This window comes from Chiroxiphia lanceolata, chromosome 2, assembly GCF_009829145.1.
Source record: "Chiroxiphia lanceolata isolate bChiLan1 chromosome 2, bChiLan1.pri, whole genome shotgun sequence".
In the NCBI taxonomy this organism is placed as follows: Eukaryota; Metazoa; Chordata; class Aves; order Passeriformes; family Pipridae; genus Chiroxiphia; species Chiroxiphia lanceolata.
The window spans coordinates 14,003,015-14,030,126 of NC_045638.1; the positions used below are offsets into that span (position 1 = coordinate 14,003,015).

Below are 27,112 nucleotides of genomic sequence, written 5' to 3' on the forward strand. Positions count from 1 at the left end.
CTGCTTTGCCTGCTCAGGTTGGGGTTCTGATGCTGGATTGTCTAGGAACTCCCCAAAAAAGGACTTAGGTCCCAGAAACATAGAAATTAATAGATGGGGAATGCATTTTCCCTGTGCTTGCTACTGAGCAGTGTGCACCCTGGAACAAGAGGGGCTACTGGAGAAGCAGTGTGCGTATTATCTTTTGGATGCTGCTGGCTCTATGCTGCAGCAGGTGCCACTGAACTACTCTACCACCCCTCTCTGAGGGGAGTTGGAGAGGACACACATTCTGATTATTTGGGTTAGGCCAGGAAAATCATTTTGTTACGTTGGTGATGGCAAGGGATTTCTGTAGCAGTTTGGGAGCACAGGAAGCAAAGAGAGAGACAGCCATTTTATTTCAGGCTTATGCTATACATTGAGATTCATTATACAATTTTCCCCCTAAATTAATACAAAAATAGTAAAAATTGATTAAAAAAAAGCCCAAAAGAACCCCCCTGACATCTTGCAAGCCATTTATTTGACACGCAGGTTAAGACTTCTTGGAGCTTAAATAACCTAGAATTGTTTATACTGATCTATTTTTTTTCCTTTTTCCAAAATTAAAAAAAGGTAATGACTTGCAGAACGCCAACAACATCGGAACAATTTGTGCCTGAGAAGCGGCTGCCCCAGGCAGGTGCTCATGATGCTGAGGTGCCCTCTCTCCAGGCAGGAAGCTGTGCCAAGACCACCACAGGGCAAATGGTGGCCTGTCAGGGCACTCCACTCTGCTCCAACCCATGCACCATGGACAGGAATATGTGTTCAAATCCCCTCTTGGGATACTTTTGCCACATCTTTCTCAAAAAAACCCCGAACAACCAAACAAGAAATTCGCCATTACGCTTTCCTGGCAGAGGATGGGTTTCACAAGGGCTCCCTGGGGGCCCATCCCCACCAGAATTTGGAACTAAAGCTCCTCCCTGTTCTCTAATAAGACTGGGGAGGAGGGATAAAGTTGCCCCCACCCCTGCACTGAGCTGGGGTCACTGGGGGTGGGTGCCCTGCAGCAATGGTGTAGTGCCTGGCCACGGGTGGAAGATGCTTCCTACCTTTAGGGAGGGGAAGGGGCTCTCTCCCCTCCCTGCCTCCTTCTCATCAGACCTGTGTGTACCCCAGGAAGGCTTACTTATTTCACAATATTTATAAGAAAATAAATGACAAGTACTTTTAGTGATAAATGTAAGGAAAAAGCCATGGAAGAAATACTTTGTCCCTACATAGCTAATTGTACAATTTGACTTGTACGGATCTGCGTTTTAACATGTGTAATGGCAGGGGAGAAAAAGGCTCTGGGTAATTCTTTCCAACCAAGATCTTCCAGAAAGTGTTTCCAGAGGGCTCGTGCTTTACCATGCAAGTCCTGGTTCATCAAAACCCAGCAGTGCTGTCCCAACATGAGGAATGGGAGGAGTGAGCCATGCCCACATGGGAGCTAGTGCACTCTGCAGGCTGTGCATCTCTGGGAAACACCAGGCACGGCCGTGGGATGGGGACAAGGGCAATGGCACCACCACAGCCCGTGGTCTGGCATCCCCAGTGCCCACACAGCAGTGCTGTCCCAGCCCCTCCTGCACTCCCATCCAGTTGCCAGTTCCCAGCCATGCCAGAGGAGCTACTGGGGCCCACAGCAATCCACAGCTAACTCCTATTAACTCAGCTTCCCTTCCCTGTATCTCCCTTAACATGCCACCTGCTTCCGAAGTAAACAAATAGGAAAAACCACCATTTTGCTAAGTTGTGAAGTAACTGGTTCTTCTATCACAAACCCCACTTGCTTTGCTGGCTCTCAGTTTTTCAGAGAAGTCACAGTCTTCCTTCTGATTCCCCTGATCTCTGCCCAGTCATGCCACCACTCTGTTTTGTTTTCCCTTTGAATAAAAATAAAGAAGGTGTTGGCTGAGGGGGGATTTCATGGCTCACAGGAGGATAGTCAGCCTAGAGAAAAGCATTTAAAAGTACACCTTTCAATTTACAGTACATGTTTTACCTGTATTCAGCGCTGGCTTAGGAAGCTTTTGAGAGCAAATGCAAATCCTCCCGTGGCTCAACATAACTTCAAGCCACTTTGATACCGTTTTCCCTCCAGGTTCACACAGTTGACCATGATAAGTGTATTTGCTTGTCTTTGGAAAAGAATCTCTTTTTCTTTGACAGACAGGTTTTTCTCAACCTTCCGAACTTGAATTTTAATCTAACTAGAACACTTTCATATTTCTGCTTTGGGCAGCAAATTCTGCCTTCATCAATTAATTTTTATAGCATAGTTATTCCAGCTCTACCAAATTTTGTCTCTTCTTTTTTTCCCCTCTCGTTAGAATATTTGTAAATTGAAAGTGGACTTCTACTAAGACAACACTAGAAATTATGTTACAAGAAAACTGGACTGATCTTGAGGGCCGTTTGCACGTTGGTTTGCTCTTTTTCCCCATGCTTACCCTGTAATTAAAAATAAATTGTACACCATACCTTACTGTATGGAATTTTATGTTTGCAGAAGATACATGTCCTCAGTGGGCCACAGTCCTAGACAGTTTTGTCAGCCTTAGCTAAAACTTTCACTGTTAGATTTTAATCAGTGCCTGACAGTGTACAATACCCTGTTCTACTCAGTGAATTTATAAAAAAAAATTGGGTAATCTATACTGCAAACAAAACCACAGTGATACCTGGGCTAAAAAGCCACTTAAGAGTATGACAAAAATCTGCTTAAGCCTAGGTAGTCTTTCAAAATGGAGGTTCACCAGTAAAGGCAAACTCTTATGCACAGTTAGCCACTGGGAGTGCTTTGGACCAAGAACAGAGCACAGCATCTGCACCTACTGATCAATCGGCACAGGGAGGACCAACTGATTTTGGTGAAGATAGTTGCTCCAGAGGAAAATGCTGAAGGGAATAAAGGCCAAAGTGGCTTAGCATAGTCTGAAACCTTGAGAACACGCTGTTTCTGGTTCATGTTGAGGTATTCAAGCTACCTGTAGAGAAGGAATATTTGGTGCATCCCTCAGACACATCAGGATTCAGGCAGAAACCTCACCGACCCAGGATGAGTGCACCTTGGATACTTTCATGGCTTTACCTTGCCAACCCTGGAGGGGGAGAATGAAATGGTAGCCTGAGGTGAAACACAGTGAAAAACATATGTAAGTTGGTTTTGGCTCTGATCTGGGTTTTCTCTCTTTTGAGGATGTTTCAGTCTCCTGCCTGTCCTGTCCCTGTGCAGAGAGGGGCATGGCTCCTCTTCTCTGACCCAGTCCTAGGCAGCTAGCAGGAGTTACTAGTTATTGGAGAGGGTAACATGGCACTGGGGGGAACTGCTAGAAAAGGAATATGCCCTTAAAAAGATTTTTTAGGAAGGAGCTGCACAAATATCCTTCAGAAATGATTTAAATGCTGTTGACTCTGCCTTGGGGCAAGGGGGTGGACTGCCTGACTTCTCACCCTGCCTTCTTGGACACCCAAGCCTGTTCTGCAGTCATAGGACTGCCTCCACATCCTTTTTCTGACAGGTTTGGAGATATAGGAGTAATTTTATCCCTGGTTTTATCACCTTTCTTGGAGATCTCTGAAGGCCACACATGCTGAAATTTAAGGAGAGGCCTCTGAAACTACAAGCTTTTCTTTGGACATCTCTTTAAAGACACTCCTGTCTATGCACAGCAATTAGATGTTAAGAGGTTTATGGTAACCACCTTTGTGTCTGGTGTTTGCAAGTCATAGCATGAGGGATAGCAGAGGTATAAAATCAGTGTTTGCCATGTATTTCTCTCTGCAGTGTAAAAGCAACCTCTTTCACACATATCCCATTTCCAAGTGTTCCACAAGTCAGTAGATTGCTGCAGAGGAATTGCAACTCCTCTGTAACTCTCAACTAATTTGCTAATGCCCTCAGAAGTTTAAAAGCCACTGCAGCTGCTTGTTGAACAGCCAGGAGATAGGGTGACTCTTCTTTAAATCACATTGTGATAATCACAGAAAATCTAGAGTGAAGTATATTTAACGAATGATTTTTGGCTGGAAAACATAGCCCCAAGCCTGACTCTAAAGAAAACAGGGGAAACAGATCTTTTTCCTAGTCTTACATTCATTTGGCTGTCTTCAAGGTGTCCACCTGGGTTCTGCCAAGGCTGAAGTTGTTGTTACAGCTTCCCAGCTGCTACCGCAGCAACTGTTGTTTATTTAAGCAAAGATCCTGTGCATTCCTGGACACAGCTTCCTTTCTTCTGGTCAGAGAAGGGACGTATCCAGGGGAAAGTAAATGTTGCCAGCTGTGCTGCTGACTTTTTTTGCTAGTGAGCATGTAGTGTTTTGCTTCAGGGCAAAATATCTGGTTATCTTCTTTTCTGCTAGGAAGAATGCTTCAGAATTATCTCTTTGCTTGAAAATTAACATTCACTCAGTGGCATTTGCGGGTTTCGCACAGGGTATTTGGGGGTCACTGAGACTGGATGCTAAAGAGATGTTTCATGCAATGAAGCATACCCTGGGTTTGTGACCACAGATGTGCTAATGACTGTGCAAGTACCACAGGCAGCCTCCCAAGCCACAGTGCTCCCAGTGGTCCAAGCCTCATGGCTCCTGCAATATCCCTTCCCCTCCACATACTGTCACTGAAGCAAACCTTATGCCAAGTGCTGAAAACTTTTCAAGTACTCTTACTTTCTGGATGAGCTGCAGAAAGGAATCTGGCTGTAACACATTCAACTTGCACCACAAAGCAACAGTCCATATATTCATGAGACCACCCAACACACCAGCCAGCTTCCTGATACCAGGTTTTCACAGGCAATGTATAGTCAGAATACTCTCAGTAAAACCTACAGAATTGGCTTACATATCCCCACTGGGGTTCAACCACATGATAAAACCTGACAGTAATGAGCCTGTCGCTCTTAAGGGTGGAAGGGGCGGAGGAGGAAAGAGATGCTGCTTTATCTGTATTACTCCACATCACAGATGCTGACAGAATTATTGATTTAGAACTCACAGCTCCAAAAAGACTCAGTAATGTAATCTTTTTAAATTGTTTTTTTTTTTTTTTCTTTTTTCTCTCAGAAGTGATGTTTTCAATAGGCCCCTTAGATATGGGCTCTTTGGGGATGTTGTTAAACTTGCTGCTGCTAAACCACAGTCCCAGCCTTCGGTTTGTTCCACACAACTCTCATGGTCTACTGTCTCTTGGAAGAGCCCATAGCTGTAAGGTCTATTGCTTCACAGGTACTCTAGGAAGATTGAGGGATTAAGTTATACATTATGTAAAACTACCCACTAATCCTCTTAGTGTGCATTACCAGTGAATGGCCTGAAATAGGCTCTCACTAAAAGAGCCCTAACATTCACTTTCTTGATGACATTTTAGTATTTGAGGTTTGTATCATGGATTTTGGTGCTGAAATATTCAGTACACCATCTTCTATCTGCTGCTAGATCCACTCACATGTCCTCGTAGAGTGCTAAAAAAATTGCAGTTGGTAAAGCAGATTACATGTTTAACTAGTAGCGAGACATGTATAAAATAGAATTATATATTTTCTAAAGTGACAGAGTCACCTGGATTTTTTGTTCTTTTTTTTTTTTTTTTGTTCTTTTTTTTTCTTTTTTGTTTTTATAAGAAAAAGAAACAGCTATAAAACCATGATTAAAAATGTTACAAGGGATGATTTCCATTTTAAAATAATGATATTTTTAGAAAAAAAAAGAAGTGATTTATAACATAAAAGTGTTTGGAAAGCATTTGGTTGCTGTGTACTGCCTTCTTTCCCAGTACAGCTTGCTATCTTTTATATAGTCTTGCATAAATGTTTAGATTAGGGGAGAAAAGAAAAATTAAATGTGATGGCTAAGACTTATAAGAGCTGACTCACTGACTTGAGTTATTGCTGTGCAGAAAGTTTGTAAAGCCTTTACATCCAGCGAACATTTAGTGCTACTTCAGCCTTGACAGTTGACCTTTCAATATGATTTGGTTTAGCCACAATAATTGCAGCATCTGCAGTACAGGCGATGCAGATGACTGCTTAGGAACCCAATTGCTCTCATTAGATCTTACTTCATGCATCTAAAATTCAACTCCCCTTTGCATGTGTGTGAAAATTGAGCAAGGTACAGTCCCCTGGCTCTTTTCTTTTTTTTTTAAATTTATTTTTGATTTCTCCCATAATTTTGAATATTTCTGGATTTAGCTTAGAGGAGGAAGGGAAAATTTCCAAACTCCTTCCTCTCCCCAGATATTTAGTCAGTACTGGTTTCTTTTCTTTCTTTTTCCTTTTTTTTTGTTTTGTTTTCAGTAAGACCTCATGTAAAAAAGCAACCAACAAATCAAGTTAGACTGTTGTAATTTGGTCAACCACTCGGGTGCTATCCATATCCACCATTTCAACACACTCTATTTCCTCACGGTTTTCAGGATTCTTCTTTTCTTTCCTCTTCTTCTTGGAGGGTGGCAGGAAAGTCAGTATCACAGGTAAAATGGCAAAGCAGTGAAAGAAGGTGACTAATGCTATTAAAAACAAGCACCTGAACAGTGTACGGGTCAGATTTGAAGGCACAGCTGCAAGAGGAATCAGACCAACAATATAGCAGAGGTAGCTCTGCAAAATAGCTACCCCATGCACTTCCAGGGCATTTTTCACCCATTTAGTTCTTGTGAACTCTTTGCCCAGGACAAAGGTTGATAACAGTGGAGCACAGTTGTCAATTGTATAATTAATTCCGTAAATTAAGCACAACACAGAAATACAATCTAGTTCCACTTTCCACAAGGTCATAAAACCTATAACTCCAAATTCAACCGAGGCAACAGTTAGAGTGAGCCAGACATTGATCAGAGAGTCTGCGACCAGGAATGCAGAGAAGAAGAGCAGAAATAAAGCACTAATGCAGGAGTTTTGTAAGGGGGCTCCCACTGAAGAGGCATAACGATCCATGTACACAAACGATGGATTGAAAACGATGAATTTCACCTTGGAGGTGAGAGAGAGCTTCCTCAGGGTCTCCAGGAGGTCATAAAGTTCTTCCCTCTTGGTTTCCATTGTCTTTGCCACCAAGAACATCCTGGAGGCCACAACATCAACTTCATTGTTGTATTTCTTGGAGAAGATGATATCCTCTGAAAAATGGGCAAACTGAGGGGTCTTCAGGAAGGAGTTCCTCAACATATCAGTGAAATTCTTCTTGGGCAATCCAGTAGATATGTTGAGTTTCCTAAGGTAATTTAAGTAGCTTTCAAACCAAGATATCCTCACAAAGCCCTTGGTATACTCCAGCACGTCCTCCTGGACACTGGTGTTCCAGTACTCGATTGACTCGTAGATGTAGAACCCAATCACTGGGCTGTAGTTACTGAAATACTTCTGCTGGGCAGTCGTATACTCGATGGTTCGTGTCGCAGTCGCTACGATGTTGCTCAGCTCTGACCCTTCACTGACCTGCAGGTAGCCCATTAAGGCAAAGGAAATATAAACAAGGTAAAAGAGAACTACAAAAGGCTTGACATAAGTGTTTGTTATCCAGTCACAATAATAGCGTTTCAGGAACCACACCAAAAGATGACTCTCGTAAGTGTTCGTTTCCTCTGAATCATCTGTGTCCTCACTGAATTTGGCTGTCAGAAGAAACCTATACCATGCAGGCTTCTCTTGCAATACCTCTGGCTTTGGTACCTTTCTGCAGAAGATACTATGCTGGTAGTTGTTTTCTATGTAGCCAGTAAACACCAGGCTGGAACCATAAAAGGAGAGTACATAGAGGTAGTTGAAGAAAATTGCAATACAGGAATTGCAGCAGAAAATCCTGGCTGCTTCAATGTTAGTGAAGGGACTGGCACCTATTCCAAAAGTGACCAGGTACATGGCAGTGGTGAGAGAAAACGAGAGCATGGAGTCTGCAAATACAGCTGCAGTCCTCTCTTTAACATGTTGGTCTTCTCTAGTTTTTCTCCAGGAGGACAACATTTCAAAAGTCCCATATAACCCATGACCTACAATAGAGAACAAAGTGAGTGTTTAAAGTACTTGAATCAACACGTGGAAAAATGTAATGTGGACATGCTGAAAACTCAAAGACGACACAGCCATTACCCGTGCTTGAAGGAAATGTCCTGCAGAAGAGAGAAATGATTATGGAGGTTTGAGCCACAGGAGTGCATTCGCTACCTGACTAGCAAGCCTTACTGCCAGAGCTTGAGAGTTCTACATCACTGGGATTCATGGGTTAAAGAAAAACGATTCTTTTTTCTGGTTGGCTGTTTCATTTCATTATTTCGGAGTGCCTGTGATGGAAGATGCTTTCAAATAAGTTTTTCCTGGTGATGGTATCTGACCTGTGGTGAAAACAAACAACTACGATCTGAAGTGCCTATGCAGGAAGCAGAGCAGTAGTTGGCTGTTTTGTAGAAAATCTGTAAAAAATGGAAATTCCATATAAGCTGAAAATTGTCAATTAAATTAGTCACTGATTTGTCCACGTCCTGTACAAATTTTCTGTCAGGAAAAAGAAATCCTAGAAGCAGGACAAAGAAAGCACAAATAAATTTTAGAGATGCAGAGTGGTAGAGCTGATACAGAGTTGCTTAAGGCATTGGTCTTCTTTATATATCTAAGGGCTTGTAAAAACAAATACAGCCATATTTTCCTTGGCAATGCCTACATTTGATAATGTATTTAATTGACTCTTAAAATGGGTATACCATTCACGAAAGGAGATTAAGATCTGCTGACCTAAAATCCTGTGTTTAACCCTCGAGTGCAGGTAAATCAGGAAAAGTACATGTTTTTATCTCAATCCTTGGTTAGTCGTCTTCCTCTTAGAGTTTCTATTTTGTGACTGATAGTCAAGATGCATTTGGAGGACACAGACATCTGCTCTTTCATAGTAGACCTGAGCTGGGAACGCAGCCATTGACCAGCTACCAGGTGAGAGGGGCTGAGGTAAAAGTAGGCTGATGATTTACAGAGATGAACAGAATATAGTCTTCATAGCACACCTAAAATGTAAGACTGTAATAATTTCTCATAATAATTCATATTAAGTTCATCTTTACTTAACAGACTCTTTCCATCTAATCCAACCCTCTTTGCTGCCTTTCAATTCCTCCTCCTCGTTCTTTTACATATTTTGCTGTCACCTGTCTACCTCTCTGGTCTGCTCTTAGATTAGCTTCAGAAATTCCCAACAGCTGTGTTTTGCTCTTACCCATCTTCCCTCATAATCAGTGCTAAATTAGTTGCTGATAACACTGAAGTGTAATCACTGGACTTTTGAAACTGATGCTCCAGTCAAGCAAGTCAAGGTAATTCACAGATCTCTCTTAGAATTTCAGGCTGTCTGCAGAGTACCAAAATTGCTGTATCAGCTCTGTTCTCTCCACCTGTAGACAATTATCACTTCTGCTACAAGGGCTATAAATAGCCGTCAAGAAACCTCAGAGGAATCAGGTATTCTGGGAACTGGAAGACCATGGGATATATTAGGGGGTTGGAACTAGCAGATCTTGAATGTGCCTTCCAACCCAAGACATTCTAGGGTTCTATGATCGTGTTTATTCTTAAATGCATCATATAGGCTAAATATTTAATTAACTTCACAAAATAACCCTTTTGTGGTCAGCACCTTTTACTGGAGAGGCACTTGTAGCCGATTCACTCCATCCTTCCTGAAATCCAGATTTTAACAGATGACAGAGCTGGCACTCTGTTAATGCTGAAAAGAATAGGTATTTTATAAAGAATTCACACTACAGAGCTCATGAGATAATAGGACAGCTGATGTATCTCCTTATCACCAGGTAACAAAGCCTGCACTCTCATGTATATCAGATATTTTACCTATTTTGTTATTTAGAGTCACGGCATGGACCTTGAATGTCCAATTTGTAGCAATATTACGGTCCTGGTTTTGGCATTCATCTTAATTTTCCCAAACAATGTTTTACAGCTGCTTTCAGAGGCCAGGTCGAGACTGTCAATTTGATAACTAGCACTGTGCCCCCTCTTAAAGCTAATGGGGAATACTGGAACTCCCCAGACATAAAATCAAGCAAAAAGCACAATCAGTGACTGGCACCCCGTTGCTAATTATGCTTCAAATAGTTATGTTCTAGGCTCAGTAGGGAAAGCTATTAAGCTTGCTTTCAGTGTGTTCTTTGTAAAGACAGACTGACCTTTATTTAAATGTAACTGATCACTTGCCAAAGCAGGGAGTGAGAGGTTTAATCCATTTATGGCTCCCATAAGTCCTGTAGACAGGCTTCTCTGAGAATTTCACATGGCATCATATGCATTAGCTTTGAGTGAGCAAAACAGAATAAAATGAGGTCATTGAATATTACAAATTACTTCCATCATGAGCTTTAGCTATAGCATGCTTTTGTAAAAAAAAAACCATTTCAACATTAATAGGCTCTTGCCTAAAAATACTCAAATAGTCATATTAATTTGGAAAGCCTTTGATTCTGCAATGAGAGAAAGAAATTAGAGCTAGTTAAATATGATGCTAAACATGACTTTTTAACAGGTATAAGATTTTGGATAATGTCTGATAACATGACTTCCAATACCACACACTTTCTTTAAGCAGGAAACATAAAACCACACTTTGCTGATATATAGTTTTCAAGACTATCCTAAAATGGAATTTGATTTAGAGAACTAAATCATGCTCAAGTAAACACATGAAGAGGCGTCACCACATGTGCTCCACAAAGCCAAGAGAAAAATATTTGGATACTCTTCTATTTTAGGATAGGTTCCTTTTGTTGTTTTCTACACAATCTGTGTGCTAGGAATGGGTATTTTCCTTCAACTGTACAGTTTGTGATTTCTCTGTCTACTTGTATAATAGCTACAGAATTATCATTTACCTTTAGGAGGATATGCCTAAATGAAAGTTGCACACTTTTTGCATCAGTAGCACTACTGACCTGACCAGTATCCTCTGAGAACAAAATTAGGCTGCAATTCATGCACAAATCAGGCATGACAGTCAAACGATTAGGTGTATTTAGCTAGGACGGCATTTACTTAATTTACTCCTCTAAATATTGAGTGTAAACACAACTTGGAGTAGCAATCTCCAACACTGTCTAACTCACTGATGCTCACGTAAGTCTAACCCACTGAGATTAGAGCAGATACCTCCATGGAAGCACTTTGTGAGAATTTTTTTCACTTTTCTGCTATTTCAAAGTTTCCATTTTTTTCATTCATAACCAATTTGCAGCAATTACCTCTATTTCTCTAACTGGTGCTATGTCTGCTCTACATAATATTAATGAGAAGAAGGCAATTTTTTCCTTGTAAATAAATTCTGCAATTGCTTTAACTGATTTTTTCTTTTTAATAGAGATTTAGCCACAAATCTGCAATCATTTAGAGCAATTTGTTCATTATTCACGGTCATTCAGTAAATAATAAATATGATCTCAAACAGCTAATGGGCTACTGGAGATCTTTTCCTGTTGACATTTACTTTTATGATTCACTGGTCATGCCCTACAGTCAGGCTGCACAACCATGAGCTAACAAGGAGTACACAGAAAGACAGGGTATTTTTAAGAAAAAGAGGTTCTGAAGGGGCAAAGGAAAATGTTAAAGGGATAGGAGAAAGGTATTGGATAAAATGGGGATCAAATGTTTTTCCTTATTCTCTTTTTCTCCTACCTAACATTTAGGAGATACTCCTACCATGTCTTGGATGACTGGGAACAGACGTTCTGGTTTTTGTAGTTAAAGAAAATAAAGAAGATAGTTACTGTTAATTCCGAGGAGCTTACAGTTTTTACAGGCTGAGGTGGGCTACCTTTAACTTTAGAACTTAATAATAATACCACCAACTAAACCAATCACTTGGGCCTAGCTTAAACACAGCACTTTTATGAGTAGCCTGAAAATGCTATAAAAAGTTTCATTTTCCTCTTTCAGAATCAAGCCTTGCAATTACACATGCTCTGCAAAATCAATGCAGAGCATGCATGAGGAAAAAAAAGCCCTCGCAGAAAGTTGTGAAAACTAAAGCAACATTTCCTCTTCTTTAAAATTTATCAGTTTATTAACCTAATTTTAAAATACTACTTAGGTGCAGGCACTGAAACTATTCTTTTTAGTACCATTTTAAAACCTCAAAAAAGAAATGCATCCTTTCTGGTTAAGTGGTTGCTCAAGGGGTCTTTATGAATGGGCATCAGCAGCCCAGGCTTAATGTTGGCTCTGCTCCTGACTGGCAAACTGCAAGACCAAAGCAGAGAGGGGTTAAGGGATTTAAGCAGCCCCAGAGCTTGTGAGAGGGCAGTAAAGTGACCTCCTGGTCACTGCAGTCAAAGACCAGTTCTCTATTCATTTGGCTTAACTGTTTCCCTGAAATAAGGGCTGTTGCCTGCTTTTTTGTTTAAAGATTATGGGATACGTTCAATTTTGCACTAACATCATGTTAAGTTTTGATCTTCTCATGAAGATTAGGTTTGGATATTCAAATAGACTTCTGTAAGAGAAGTTAAGGGGAATGGCTGAGAACAATGTTTTGGTTCCTCTTTTTTCAGTTTTACCTACCTGTGAAACTAGAGAGTAATAGTACACTCTAGGTCTTGGGTTTTTTTCCTTACTGTTTGGAAGGTTGTATGTCTCTGTATGTGCTTGATACTTGAGTAAAATCTCTCTGAATAAAGCACCACTTACAGGTTGTGAAGCTCCAGCCTTCTGTGTGGAAGGCTGCATTTCAGGGGTAATCAATTTTATTAATCCCATTTTAACGCAGAGGTGCGCAAAATGCTAATAAAGATTGATCTCCACCTCAGTGAGGCTGGAGATCCAACAATGGATGTTGCCCATTAACTGCCAGAATTAAGGCCAATAAAGCATCAAACTGTCTTCCTAAGGGGGCAGACTTGTCTAGTGGCAGAGCTGAGTTAGGGGGTGTTTCTCCCTTCTCAGGCATTAGTTCCCCTCTCTTACTAAAGTTTGCTGCTCCCACGTGGCTACTAACTAAAGGAATGGTTGGGATTAGAAAGCAGCCTTTGTTTTGTGTGTGGGGGGGGTTTTTTGTTTGTTTTGTTGTTGTTGTTGTTTTGATTTTGTTGTTGTTGTGGGATTTTTGTTTTGTTTTGGGTTTTTTTGTGTGATTTCTTTTTTTTTTTTAGGGTTACTTTTTAAACTGAAATCTTTTCCTGATGCTGATGGCACAAAAGACTGGCTGAAATGGGGAATGAGTCATGGCAGGATATATGGGAGCCTTGTAAACTGGGTAGGCAAAAATTTAAAGTGGAAGCATGCTCTAATGGAATTATGGAGGTTAGGTACGGATTTTGATTTAAGGTTTTTGCTTGTATTGTAATGGATGCATCCTTGTAAGATATCAGTTCATCTGGACAAATGTTGTCTTACTTAGGTTGATTTAAGCCTGAAATCATCCCACTGAATAGAAGTACTTGTCTGCAAGAGGAATTTAGTGTGCTGTGAAAAAGGGTGTGAAGGTACAGAGGGCAAACTATGTTGCACCAGCTTTCTTCGTGGGTATCTGTGAAGCACAGCTTGATTCACATTCAAAGTGCAGTGAAATATCATCTGCAGAGACAAACACTAGATGAATTAACATGAAATAGCTAGGATGCTGTAAATTCATATCCCAGCTTGCTGCCAATGCAGGCAAGGTCTCAAGAACTCCACTTGTTCAAAAATAGGACATGGGAGATCAGAATATATCATATCGCAGGAATGCCCTTTCCAAAATGGTACCTGCAATAACATATGATATAATGAAGGTGCAATGAATTTTCCTAGCTGACAGTATTAAAAATAACAATGTACACTGCTCAACTCTACGACTGCTTTCCACAGTAATGTCAACAAAGAAGCTGAGATAATTTCACCCTGCTGACTTATTTTTTCCAGCTAGATCAGTGAGCTCATCAGCTCCCATCTTCTGACAAGCCAAGTGAAACTACTAATCCAGACTCCCTTTGTCACAGGAGTTGCAATCAACCAGTTGTTGACTGAATATCCGACCTGCCTCATGTTGCCTCTCCCAGCAGGCACGATTTCATCTTGGAACATATAGCAGGTTCAAAGTGCTACTGAATATGACAGGCAGAGCAAGAATATTTGCATCCAGCTGAAGCAAACATCTGGCTTCATACCCTGTTCTCACTAAAATAAAATAATGATCCTTCAGCATGCATACAGAATCAGCACCAAGCCTAATTTAGATAACACTTTTCACCGAGTGGGTAACAATTTACTGGCACGGGCTGAGCTGACCAGTTAAACCGTCATTACCATGCTGGTGCAACAAACTGGGAGTTACTCTAAGCAATGTCCACCTTTGTGGTCCATAAATGGTGCTGCAACACTACAGTTTTGCTGTGTGAATGTCAGACCTCAAAGAGGGTGCCTATCATTAGACATCCCACAGTGTGCAGACTTGTCTGTCCCAGACAGTTCTGCCAAGCTGAGAAAATGCACTGTGAATCCTACTTGCTTTTTCTACACTTGCCTGTTTCTGGGAGCCCAGTTCACAGTGTGGAGTCTATAGGACACTAGAGAGTCCTACAGGACAATAACATCCTCTAAGGTACTCATCTGATCAACTGTGTTTCCAGGCAGCAGTGTTCATCTCAGCAGAATTGTGGCAAGGGGATTGCAGGCTGTAGACAGCTGAGTAGTCTTAAATGCATCATCATTTGCAAAGTGATTGAAGTCCCAGCCACCCAAGCACAGCCCGACTTCATTTCATCCTTCCAAGCACAGGTTCAGAGGCCAAGCAAGCCTGAATGCTATGTGCAGGCATGGTACATGGATTAAGAAGAACACATGAAGAGCAGTATGGAATGGGATGTAGTGGTATAAGCATTGGCTGTACATATTACAATGTTTTATTTACCTCCTATCACACAGACTCTACATGTTTGTATTGTAACTGAATTACAGGTAGGATAACATACCTCAAAAATATGACAATACTGTTGAGTAGGTTCAGTATTTGCAATTATTGTTTGAAAGACAAATAAATTTTACACGTAGGTACTAAGGTGTACTACAGCTGCAGGTATTAACATCTGACTTGGGATCTTCCCAAAAGAGAAACATACTGAAATTAAGTATGTCAGTCTGTTAGGTATCTAGACGTGATACCATTAGAACAATCTCTGGTTTTGCTTTACATTTGAGTATTAGCCATTCACCCTCAAGCATCAGGCTGATCTCTTCAACCTGTTTACAACAGCACTGGCCATCCCAGTCAGAAAGCCCCAGGCAGGCCCATGTATTCTTCAACTTACTACCAGCATCAAACACACAGCGAATTGGCACAGTCACACCAGATAAAAATCTGCCTCAGTCTCTGGAGAGAGTTGTGTTTTGTGCTGTATTCACTTGGCAACAAAATAAGAGAAACCAAAATGTTTATTAATATGCACTCAGTATCTGCTGTGTTTCACAGCTGTGGGTGGCTGTGCCCACAGAAGCGCACCGCTGAAGAGAAAGTGTCCCCGTGCAACACAGTGTATTGACTGGTGCACGCAGAGAAGAAATCTTCAACTGGTGCTCAGTGCTTCACGCTGTGAGACCACAATGATATTTTCAGTCATAGATCCCGTAGAAAGACTCTCTGGGCCATTAAGCCCATGCTCAAATTGCTTAATGCACAGTCAGGAAAATGGGGTGCGTCTGGAAATCCAGCACAAGGTTAATGCCTCATTTAGGTCTTGTGTAGCACTCCCAAGCACAGCTCAAAAGGGGGCTAAGTTCCTCATAAGACTTGTATGGATCTGCTATACCAGAGTGATTTTGATCCCAGTCTTCTGGCAATGAATGCCTGCCATAATATCTTACATTTTCTACATTTCTAAACTTAACTTTTCAAAATGCAGCACAGGATCAACTCTGTTCTCCTGTGAAAGTCTGTTTTGGTCAGGCATAGCCCTTTCTGCGTTATACTACAAAGTACACATTTGCACAAAAAAGGCACCGACGAAATGAAACCACCCTCACATTCTAGGTCTCACCCTAAATGGTCGGGACACAGTCAGTGATGCATGAGGTACATGATGCACCCCACCTATAAGCTCCCCAACACTATTTTTTGACATGGCAAACAAGCAACGATGAGCCAATGTTTAGAAAATGGTACAAGTCACAAGCTAATTTTAAAAGCACGATCTACATATTACTATTGAAATGAAAATCATTCTATATATAAATCCCTAGCTTTGAAGAAATACATACACACATATGTTCCTGTAATTTCTACCTATATAAGGGGAAAAGAAACAAAACCAATGAGAAGTTTTTTAATTAAGTAGAATTAAGCCTCACTACTCATAGTCCTAGACTTCACCAAAATCCCTAATCAGCAATGGTGATAACATAGTTCACCACTTTTTATTTTTTGAGTATATGCATTTTTAAGCTATTCATTATGAAAAAAATCTGACTACTTAATATTTTTTAAAGCATACCAAACCGTTTAAATTAACAGCTGCTTATAACAATGATTATATGTGTAATTCAGCAGTTATGTGGTTAATCCTGGACAGTCCCATTGATTTCAATAGAATAAAAAGTACTGATTTAGGCTTTGGGAAAATGCTGGATTTTTTTCTTGTATCATCCTTATTTACTATTGAACCAACGTAATATTTGCAATTTTCTTGTTACAGTGATAGCAAGAATGTCAGATAAACACATTTCAAAACCAGAAATGTATTTGAGAGAAAACCTGAGTGGTTCTTATATTTTCAGAAAGACAGATAAGCAAACTAAGTTTTGGTTCAAAATCTACTTTTATATATAAAGTGAATATTTAATTCCACTTAAGAATCAACAAAGGCTTGTTTTGGTGTTTAAATAGCAGGCTGTCAGCTCTGTTTAAGTGTGTGACTTGCTTTCCTCTGTTTTCACAAAAGATATGGCAAAAGTTAAAAGTCATATTTCATTCAGTGCAACAGAAGGAGCTGAGCATTAGTAAAATTTGGTTTTAGCTGCTGGAATAGTTATGTCTGCATAGGACACTCATCTGCTGACTACCCAGACCTTGTGCAAGTCTGAACAGAAAGCATTTGAGCCAAACCTGCGCTGTATGTGCAACCCTATGCTTCTGGGGCAAACAGCAGAGGAGTGTCTGACTCTGGCTGGCCTTCAAAGGTCTCCTTGCCCCAAAGTCCCATGTTCCTCCATCCTCTTTAACTCAGAAACATCAGAAAATTCTCCAGGAAGCACAGTGTGCTGTGTCTAAGCTGTTATTTGAAGAGACAGGGAGAAAGGCACGCGGAGGATGACAAGAAGAGGAGGGCAGGGATCTGCAGATGCTCACCACCACTGCTGGCATGGGGTGCAGACCCTGGGGTGTGTGGGGGTAGTGGGACCATCCTCTGCACCAGGGATGCCATACAGGAAGGGAGAGTCCGATGCCAGGATAGTAAAGGAATGACAGATATGGCTTGCAAGATGAATTCCTCCATGATGTACCTCCAGCCTCTCTAGCCAAGGAGGTGGTTAGATGTGGAGTTAGTATGTTAAGTACCACTGGGTTCATCTCACATCGGACATGCTATGACTCATATCAGCAGATAAAACTGCAAACTGACTTTCTTCATTTGAGTTTTTTGACAGATTTTATGCATGCTGTGTAAAAGAAGTATTTAAAAGTGAAAGCCTCCTGCAATCACCTGTGAAAGGTTAATGTTTACCAAATTACAGACCAGCCAAGTGACATACAGCAAGCGACAGCTCCTGAAGATGGAGTAAGACGCAGTGAAGTACATCCGGGACAAAATCATGTTTTAAATCTGCTCTAAATTTCTAAGCCCACAAGCTAAAATATCATTTGCTTCTAGGAGTGTTGTCCTAGTGGAATATGGGCCAGTGGAATATGGATTTGTTTACCACACTTCAAATTCCCTTTTTCTTGTGAGAAAGCTGCAACAAAAACATCTCAGGCATACCCTTAAATTCTCCTGTTTGTGATGTTTGTCACTGCTCTTACTCACAATATATAGATAAGCCATATGTGAAACACAATGTTCAGAAAGTTGCAAAAATTCAGTTAAAGCACATTCAACCTACTATTTAAAAAAAAAATAAATTGCAAGTTTGGAACTCAACTTACGCTTTCCACAAAGCATCTAGACATATTCCAATTTCATTTAATCCACTTCTGGATTAAATAGTCCTCTGCCAGAGATTTCATGACCTGAAAATGGCTGGCCCCCTCTCTGTCACACATGCCTCTGGGCTATTGCCTATTTGGGGAATGCCATTTAGTTGAAGCTCAAAACATGTACCATCTCTCTCACAGATAAACCTAAAATGAAAAGTATCATCAGTTCCTGCTGACATTCCCCAGGTCTTCATTGACAGGTCCTGTACACAAAGTATACCACAAACATATACATACACAGGGAGAGATAGCAAAAGGATATTTTTCTCTAACCTCTGAACTTCCAGTATATTCTTATATATGTGAAAGTTTCTCTCGAGGAACTTCACTACTTGAAGAAAATCAGGATGCCAGCACCAAACTCTCGGTACCTGTGACTGTTCGGGACATCTCTGACAAAGCTCTCCATTAAACCATTGCATGCACCCACTTCTCTGCAGTTGAAAGAATGCAGACAGTAAAAGTGTAACAGCTCTCTGTTACTCTTTGCATAAATGATTTAAACATGCTGTATCACCTGTTTTCACATGAAACAAGTGTATATTGGAGCACCACCAGTCAAGGGGAAATGGCCATTCTTATTCAATGCCTGCACAGCACTTGGTTTCAATATTTAGCTGTTCTCTGGACTGACTTTCTACAGACAGAACTCCTCTTTTCCAAAAAGCACTGCAAATTATCTGAGTCATTGTCAGTCTTATGAAGCCAAGAAACATATGTGTGCAAGGATTTCACTGGGCTTTGTGGTGGTGAGGGGGGAACATGGACACATGTTGGCTGTGTGTCACGTGGTCAATGCATTTGCACTGCTCAGGAAAGGGCTACTACAAGTGTCTAAAGTACTCTGCCACCACTTGCATTTCAAGCTTATTTCCTTCCCATGTAGTAGTGGTTTCATAGTGTTTGGGCTCCTCAAGGGGCTTCTTCAGGAGAACTGGAATGAGGGAGACCAGCACGTGAAGGAGGTGATTAATCACCTCCCCTTTGGGCGGAAAACACTAACTTTGGTGAGAGGACTCACTGGCACATTGAGTGAAGGGTGGCCCAGGGGCTTCCTTCTGCTCTTCCATGTGAGGCACAGAAATGCTGGGTGATGCTTGAAGGACTGCAGAAGATGCATGGCTGCTTACAGACATCAGGAAGAGACTGAGGGACTGAGGACAGAAAAAGGAGAGGAAAAAGGCGTGATGAGGAAAGTGACATGCCTGGGATTCTGCTCGGGGTATATAAACCCAGATAATTTTATGCATTTCTTAGAAGAGGGATGAAAGGAACAAACCACAAAATGTTTTAGGACTGTAACTGAGCTCACAGGGTTGAACCGGGAAAGCTGAGCAGATGGAGTGACAAAAAACCAAGTGTACTTCCAGGGCACTCTCGGAGTGCTTTGGCAGTGTGAAAAAAGAAAAGGATGAGTGGTGGAAATCACTGGGAAATCTGAAACAGCTGACATACAACTGCAGGGTATAGTTGGGACCTATTTGAGAGCCAAGGAAGTTATTGAAGAATACAGGGGAAATGGTAGGAGCAATGGGCCTCACTGTGGCTGAGAAGAGAATCAGAGAGGAATTTAAAGGAAATCAAAACAAGACAGCAGAGGGGACCCACTGAGAGGAGAGGAGAACACAGGAGAAAAGATGAAGGAAGCTTAAGGAGACCAAAAGATGCTGAGAGTTGTGCTGGCATCAGGAAGGAGATGCTGTGGCCTGGAGCAGGAAGATGGGTGAGACCTGCTAGAGGAGGCTGCCAGAGATTGCAAAAGAGATGGATGAGATGGGAGAAATGGACATGGGGTCAGCAAGCTGAGGCAACCAGCTGAGGGAGGATGTCCTTCTTCCCAGCACGAAAAGACAGCAGAGGGGTAGTTGGAGAGGAAGAGTGAGAAAGCTTAGCTTAGGGAATAAAAAACCAGAGAGATTCAGTAAGCTTCACATTTTTATTAACCGACAGCAGGAAAAATACTATACAAAGTCAAACACTTGGGTTTGTGTGCTACCTCTGTGTGTGGACTGAAGGGCACTGGGGAGACCTGGGGAGGGGCTAGTTTTCTCTCTTTGAGACTAACTGTATGCAACCAATGTTGACTCTTCAGCTTTACTGAATATAGCAAACATTTGGATGCTTGATAGGGAGGATAATGAATGCTTTTCAGTGTATATATTTGGCATATGTTGCAATTCCCTACCAGCATGTTCTTCCAGAAAACTAAAGAAGAATCCAAGACATGTGCCTTGCTGGCACTGAAGTGCAGCTCCAGTGGGTCGCCTGTGTTGGCATGTGCTGGCCTGAGCACCCTCCTCCTCTCAGGGTTTTTGTGCCAGTTGTTAGCTGCCTGCTTGGTTTAGCTGCCTGTTCCTTTCATGGTCTTTAACCTTCAGCAATCCTCTCACTTGCCCTCCTGTGCTTTTCACTCCATCATCAAACACACTGACCTCCCCTCTTCTTCTGCTTCCTAAATTTTTCCTTCTGACCTTCTTTCCCAGCTGTCTCTGACCTCACATCCCATCACCGCTACTCCAACTTTTTGCATCCGTAAAGCCCCTGTACAGGTATCCCAGCTCACTCCTCCACCAGCACTGCTCTCCCCCAGGTAAGCCATGTAGCAGGTGTCCATCCAATAAATTTGTGTTTCTCAGAAACTATCAGAACTTTTCTGCATCTGTGAAGTGCTACTATGAGCGCTGGTACCTCCAGGTACTTCACAAAGTGTTCTGCACCTCACCTGCTCCTGTGCTTCCTCCTGACAACAGCCCTGTAACAGTCTCCTTCTCCCCCTTGATGTTCCTCCACCTGTGACTGAACCTCAGGAGGACCCTGCCTAGGTCGTGCCTGACATTTCCACCTGCTCCTTCCCAGTCATCCCTTTCTGGACCTCTCTGTTGACTGCCTTCTCTTCCTCTCTTCCCAGAAAGGGCATGCTGCCAGGGTGGGACGTGAGGGGAGGACGCAAGGAGGTGGCAAGAAGTTTTGCTGAGTTTCACACAGGGCTGGCTATCATTTCCTTTTACAGTACACTACAAGCTCAAGCCACTCTCATAACTTCTACCTGGTTTTCCCCTGCCAGCATCGAAGGCTAAATATAAGCTCATGGAGCTGGCCCTGTGTCCCTGCCCATATCTGGCAGTGCCTGGCATTCCACCGCGATTTCAGAGGGCCGATGCTTTTCACGAACTTGGCAGCTGAAGAGAGCCACTTCTCCCTGAATAAGCTGTATTTGTTTCTGAAGGAACAGGAAACACATTGCTAGTTTTCTCTTCAGTGCAAAAGGCTATGCTGCAATTTTCTTTTGAGTGCCTGTGTTCCACTCCACCTCTGGGAAAAAAAAGTCATGCCAAAAACTTGTTCAGACAGTGCTGCTTGTTGTTCAATGGTTTGTTTGGTAACACTGTGGGTTTTTTTCAGGAAACTGGTATTTTTAAAAAACTGGCAGTTATTAAACAGTGTTCAATGCGTAAGGGAAACTTATGATGAATATGTTAGCATCTGTGCCAGACCAAACATCTGTAGTTTTTAATGAAGCAGGCAACAGGAAATCAGAATTTTAATTCTGTTTTTCAGCTGACATTAATAATCTGCTATTTTAAATTCAACCAAGTTGTAGAATTTATTTTTTTGGTCCGTAGGGTCAAAAATGAATAGCCCTAGTTCAACAAAGTATTCCTATTCATGAACTAGACATGTGAGTAAACTTGTCCTTAAATTACTTGTTTACACACTGATAAATGTAAATGGTAGTTTTAAAAACCAAGGAGGCATATACTAATTCAAAGTAAATCCAGACAAATGGTGGGAGCCTGCCAATTTTCCAGGTTTTAGGCTTCACTTTCACGTTAGAAATACCTGCATAAACCCAGAGATAAGGACTAACAGTTCCTAATTTGATTTGACAAAATATTCCCAGAGAAAACAGTGGCTGCAGCCAGCTTGCCCTCCTCTGCTACCTCGCCCCAGCACAGCCCCTTGGTGGGGGCTCAGGCCAGCCCCAGGTATTGCCTCCTGCCTGGCTCCCACAGCTTAACCTCCAGTCACCAAAGGGGACCTTTACTCTTTTGGTGCCTACTGGGGAAGGAGGTCTCTGGCAACATCTTTCCTGGCTTCTAATTTTTTCCACTCAGTTAGCAACCAGTGAAGGGGACAAAGAAACCTGCCACCACATAAAAATCATCACAGTAGTGACATACTCAGATTATGTAGAGACACCATTTGTGAGCTGGGTTACCTGCCTTAATTAAAAAGTAAAGTAAATTAGAATAAACTACCATGAAGGTGATTAAAACCGAAGCATGAAGTGTTTAAACTGTTATGTCATATTTAACAGGCAGAGTAGGCAAAACATATTCCTGACTACACTTACACAGCCTGAGCTTAAGACTGCAATTTGGTAAGTCATGGCTATTCAAAATTTTAAATTGTCCTGTTGATGCAAAAGTTAAGAATTCAACATCTACAGAGGCTGCTACCCTTCACTACAGCTTTTTTGTTCTTGGAAATGGCTGATGCAGAAGGGATGTCACAGAAAACAGGATGAAGGAAAGCACCTTCACTGGACGTTTTTGCAGACATACTGCCTATATTATTAGAATGGGCTTGTGACTGGACGAACTATTCAGAAAGTAACTCCAAAATATGCCAGAAATATGAAAAAATATGAAAAAGTCGATAACTGCAAAACATTGCTGACCAACTTCAGTTAATACATCTTGGAAGGGCAATGATAGTCTCCAGATAAACTCGGTGAGGAGGAGAAACGGTGTGAGATAAACAAGCTATAATTCAGCAAGGACAAGGGTAAACTTCTACATGTTGTTTGGAATAAATGCCTGTGAAAACAGGGTAGAAAATGGCATGAAGGATCTGTGAATTACCATGTGCCACCAACCAAATGCTAACCATTTCATACTGCTGAGAAAAAAAATGAACGTCATATGGCAATGTATGAACAGCAGTGCCACATGCGAGATGTGCAAAATCATCCTCCTACTCTACTTGCTGCTGAAAGCCTCAGCCTGAATCCTGTGCCTAGATTTAGGCGCCACACTCCATGGAAGATGTGGAATGGCCAAAAGAAAGAAGATTGCTGGAAGTCTGGTTAGTACAGTCTGAGGAAACCTGGGATGAAATGAAAGAGGACTGGGCAAGTGAGAGTGGTCCCAGATTTGCAAAGAAAAAGAAAAGAAATTATGCTCCAGACGCAGTGGATAAATAAGGAGGACAGCTGAGTTGCAAAAGGGGAATTCAGGTTAGACATGATGCAAATGCTGTAGCGGTAGTGCAGTGAAACACAGGAGGAAGCAGTCACAGGAAAAGACAAAGTGCATGGAGAAAAGTATCTGTTATGAAAGATGTAATCTTGTCCTGTGTCAGAGGGCAGATGATGTCTGGAGAGTGTCCCTCCACCTCCGCAATGCTGATGAAAAGTTAAAAATCCTCAGCTGCTATAAACTGGGAAAACTTCATTAATGATGTATGCTAGTAAAGGGGCCTTGCCTGAAATGTGTCCAGTGTAATCATTTTTTCTATCTAATTTTTGTTTTTAGCCCTGAGATTATGAGTAATAGATACAGGGCTACATCGTTAGCCAGAAATCCTTTAGCTTTCTAAAGGTCAGTTAATCTATGATCTAATCTGATGGTCACTGAAATTAAATGGAAGCAGTTGAGCAGGCTATAATGGAGTGTGGTTAGTGTCCCTAGCCTTCAGTTACCTTGAGTTAAAATATCTTTTATAAGCGAAACAACATATAGGTATGAAATACATTTTGAAATGCATGATGAATCTTTCTGCTGTACTGCAGCAACAAAAAGAAGGCAACCCTGTCTTTCTAGCTATCTGCCAGTTTAAAACAGTTCTCATTAAAAACTCCAAAATGCCTTCAGTGCCTTCTGTTCATCTGTTGATATTCCCATCCCTTGGGAGATTTTATGCAGCTGGGGAAGCAAACAAGATTCACCTGAACTTGGTTGCACCATCTTGACTTGTTTCACAGTGAGAGCTGAGATGCCCTTTTAAGAGTGGAATACTTCAACCAAGCAAGACCAAAAAAAAACCAGGGGAAAAAAAAAAAAAAAAAGAAAAGCAGAGCTGGCTATACAGCTCAGCACTTAAAGGAGTACTAAAATAGAAATATGAAACTTTTCACAGTTATCTATAAGTGTCTAAGGATTTCAAGTCTCAGCACCATCACTGTTAGTAAATTAAAGATCTGAAAAGCTGTCCTGGTGAGTAGATGCTTTGATCCCTAAACAAAGGTAATATTTCATATTTTTGAGTAATTTTCCCCATGTACTTTCATTTCCTATGGCTGAACTTTAGACTGCTTTTCTGCTACTCTTGTAACATATCTGGAAATCCCCTCCCATGTAACGCTACATGTAAGATACACTGCTTAGTTTGAAGAATTGAATTTTATAATACATGCACAGGCATAAGAAACCAAAGACTCAGGTCAGAGAAATACCCTTCTTTTGACTCCGATTTTCTCATGCTGCATGTTCTCTAGATTACAATATAATTTAACTTTCACGGATGTCATCTGAAAATGACAGTTGATGTAATGTAGCTGAATTCTCTCTGTCACTGAATATATTCCGTACATTAACTGGTAGTGTGATGCACTGAAGCATAGTCTTTAATTAAAGTGCAACAATACCACAGTGCAACGGTACTACAGTACCTCCACGGCATAGGAACCTGGTGCTGGATATAAAAATAACTGTGTCATATCACTACACAATGTAACTAAGTCAGTGGAGACACTCTCACACTTGAAACCTGAAGTATTACTGAGCACTGATTTTCAGCTGGGGAAGCTGTGATCAAATCAATGCATGCATTATTCTCCACAAATGAATAATGGCATGAACAAGGACATATTAAACACCTACAGTGCACAGAGCTTTTCACACTGGTTATGAAACAAACACAAACAAAGAGGCTGCGAACTCTCCAGAGCTCTCATTTTGTCTCCCGTGAAGTCCTCCTGCCTGTTTGGGTGCAATATGCAGCATCCCCACAAACGCCCTGGTGCCAACAGGAGAGGGCACTGACTTCAAGTCGGGAGCAAGATCACCCTTCTCTCCTCCTTTTCCTACCCTTGAAGAAAACAAAACAAACTGAAACCACTCTGTACTCCACAGTGAGTGAAGGTAGTACAAAAGCCAGGGTGATGAGGATGCCTCTGCTGACACAAGAGCCAGGGAGTAGCCAACGCTGCTTCCCTCCATAACCCTCGGTCATGGGATGTGCTGGCACTGACACCCGTTCCTGACCAGGGGTGTCAAAGCCCTCTCCCTCAGGGCTGTGAAACCCTCCCTACACTTGCTCAGCCAACACAGGGACTTCTGGAGAAAAGCAACCCAGAACCAACCACCACCCTTTTCCCACAGACAGGTGTCTGTCAAGCCAGGACAGCACCGCTCTGCTCCCTGAAGGAGCCAGCACTCTCTAAATGTCCAGTGTGGGCAGTCCCTCTGGTTTGCCAGCACAGCTGACACTGTCAGTGTTGCACAGGGACCCCTGCGAAGGTCTACCTCTGAAACCAGAATCAAACATCCACAGAGAACAGCAGCTGTGCTCCCGCTCTGCACAAAGCATGGCATTCACATATCCTTGCTCCTTGCTACCGCACAGGCTCCATATCCTACAGCAGGGTGCTGTGCCATACCGGAGCCCCTGGCGTGATTTTAACATCCCGACACTGCAAAAACAGTTTAGGAAAAGAGGCAGTGTGGCTTTGGCATGGGGCAGCACTGCAGGGATGAGGCAATGGGAACCATGCAGTGATGCTTCTCTGCTTGCTGGGAAATGTCAGGTAGGCACAAACACACAAAAGAGAGAGAGGAGATAGGAGATAGTTACCTAACATGACGAAGGGAATTCCAAGGAAGGTGGAATTGTATTTCCCACCAGTGAGATTGATGATCCCAGCTGCAGTCAGGGTGGCAAGGGTCACAGTCAGCAATCCCAGCAGGCCAAGCCAGGGTTTGCTGCGGACACAATCCTGCATGGAGCAGCAGAGAATGGCCAAGGTGACCACAAGGACCAAGCTTGTGATCAGGTAGCGTTCTGACACCCTGCTCGTCTTCTGGAAATCCTCCTTCAGCGAAGAAGAAGTGAAAGGATACATTTTGACTTTCCTGTTGGATTTCTGGAAAAGTTCAACAGTGTCACAAAAAATGGATTCCCACTTCTCTGCCACCATGTCATTCAAGGAGTTGATTGCCTGCAAGTAGTAGGTGAGCTGAATGGCTTCTGCAGACTTCACCCGGTCCTTGCTGTGCACAGTAACCCCACCGAGCTGATGCCCGTTATACACTTCCCTGCCATCCTTTAAGTGAGTAATCGGATAAGTGATTGCAAAATTAGTTCGATTAGAAGAACGAGCAGCCTTTAATTCCTCCAGTACATGCACTATGTCGTCCACTATGCATGTCTTGTCATTGTTCAGGATACATATATGGGCAAACGTGTAATTGAAACCAGGTCTTTGAACTTGGATCCTGGTCACTGCAGAGTGCAACTACAAGGGAAAGAGAAATCACACACGTTATTCATCAGTTCATCTCGCACAGCAGCAGCCAGAACAACAGCAGCTCCTCGCTGCTGTCCCTGTCCTATTTGATCTAAGCAAGAACAACAATAAAAGTTCTGGTGATGGCAGTATTAATAGCACACTCATTGCAAAAAAAAAAAGGAAACATGCATCAAAACAGAAGTATTATTCCCCCATTTCCTATGCTGGTAACTGTATTGTCTTGCTGTATTGTGAGTTGCATCTGTGCCATGTGCATCTGCTGTGTGGCCTCTCTAAATAAGCAAACTCAAAAGGTCCAGACCTCCACTTTCAAGTGATCTAGGCCAGAACAAAAGGGAAATCTACAGACCAACCATGTCCAGGGACACTGTTGTGCTCAGGATTGCCCAATGACACTCTCTCAAAAAT

The 27,112-nt window shown here is 42.0% G+C and overlaps 1 protein-coding gene across 1 annotated transcript in view; it reads right to left on the minus strand.

Annotated features, from left to right (window-relative positions):
* Positions 1-361: 361 nt before the first annotated feature.
* Positions 362-27,112, minus strand: part of PTCHD1 (patched domain containing 1) — a 39,823-nt gene continuing 13,072 nt past the window's right edge. The window contains exons 2-3 of the mRNA XM_032679771.1: positions 26,029-26,689; positions 362-8,005 (exon numbers count right to left, since the gene is read on the minus strand). Coding sequence (XP_032535662.1) covers positions 6,351-8,005; positions 26,029-26,689 — 2,316 coding nt within the window. The 3' untranslated portion in view covers positions 362-6,350. The remainder of the gene's footprint in view (positions 8,006-26,028; positions 26,690-27,112) is intronic.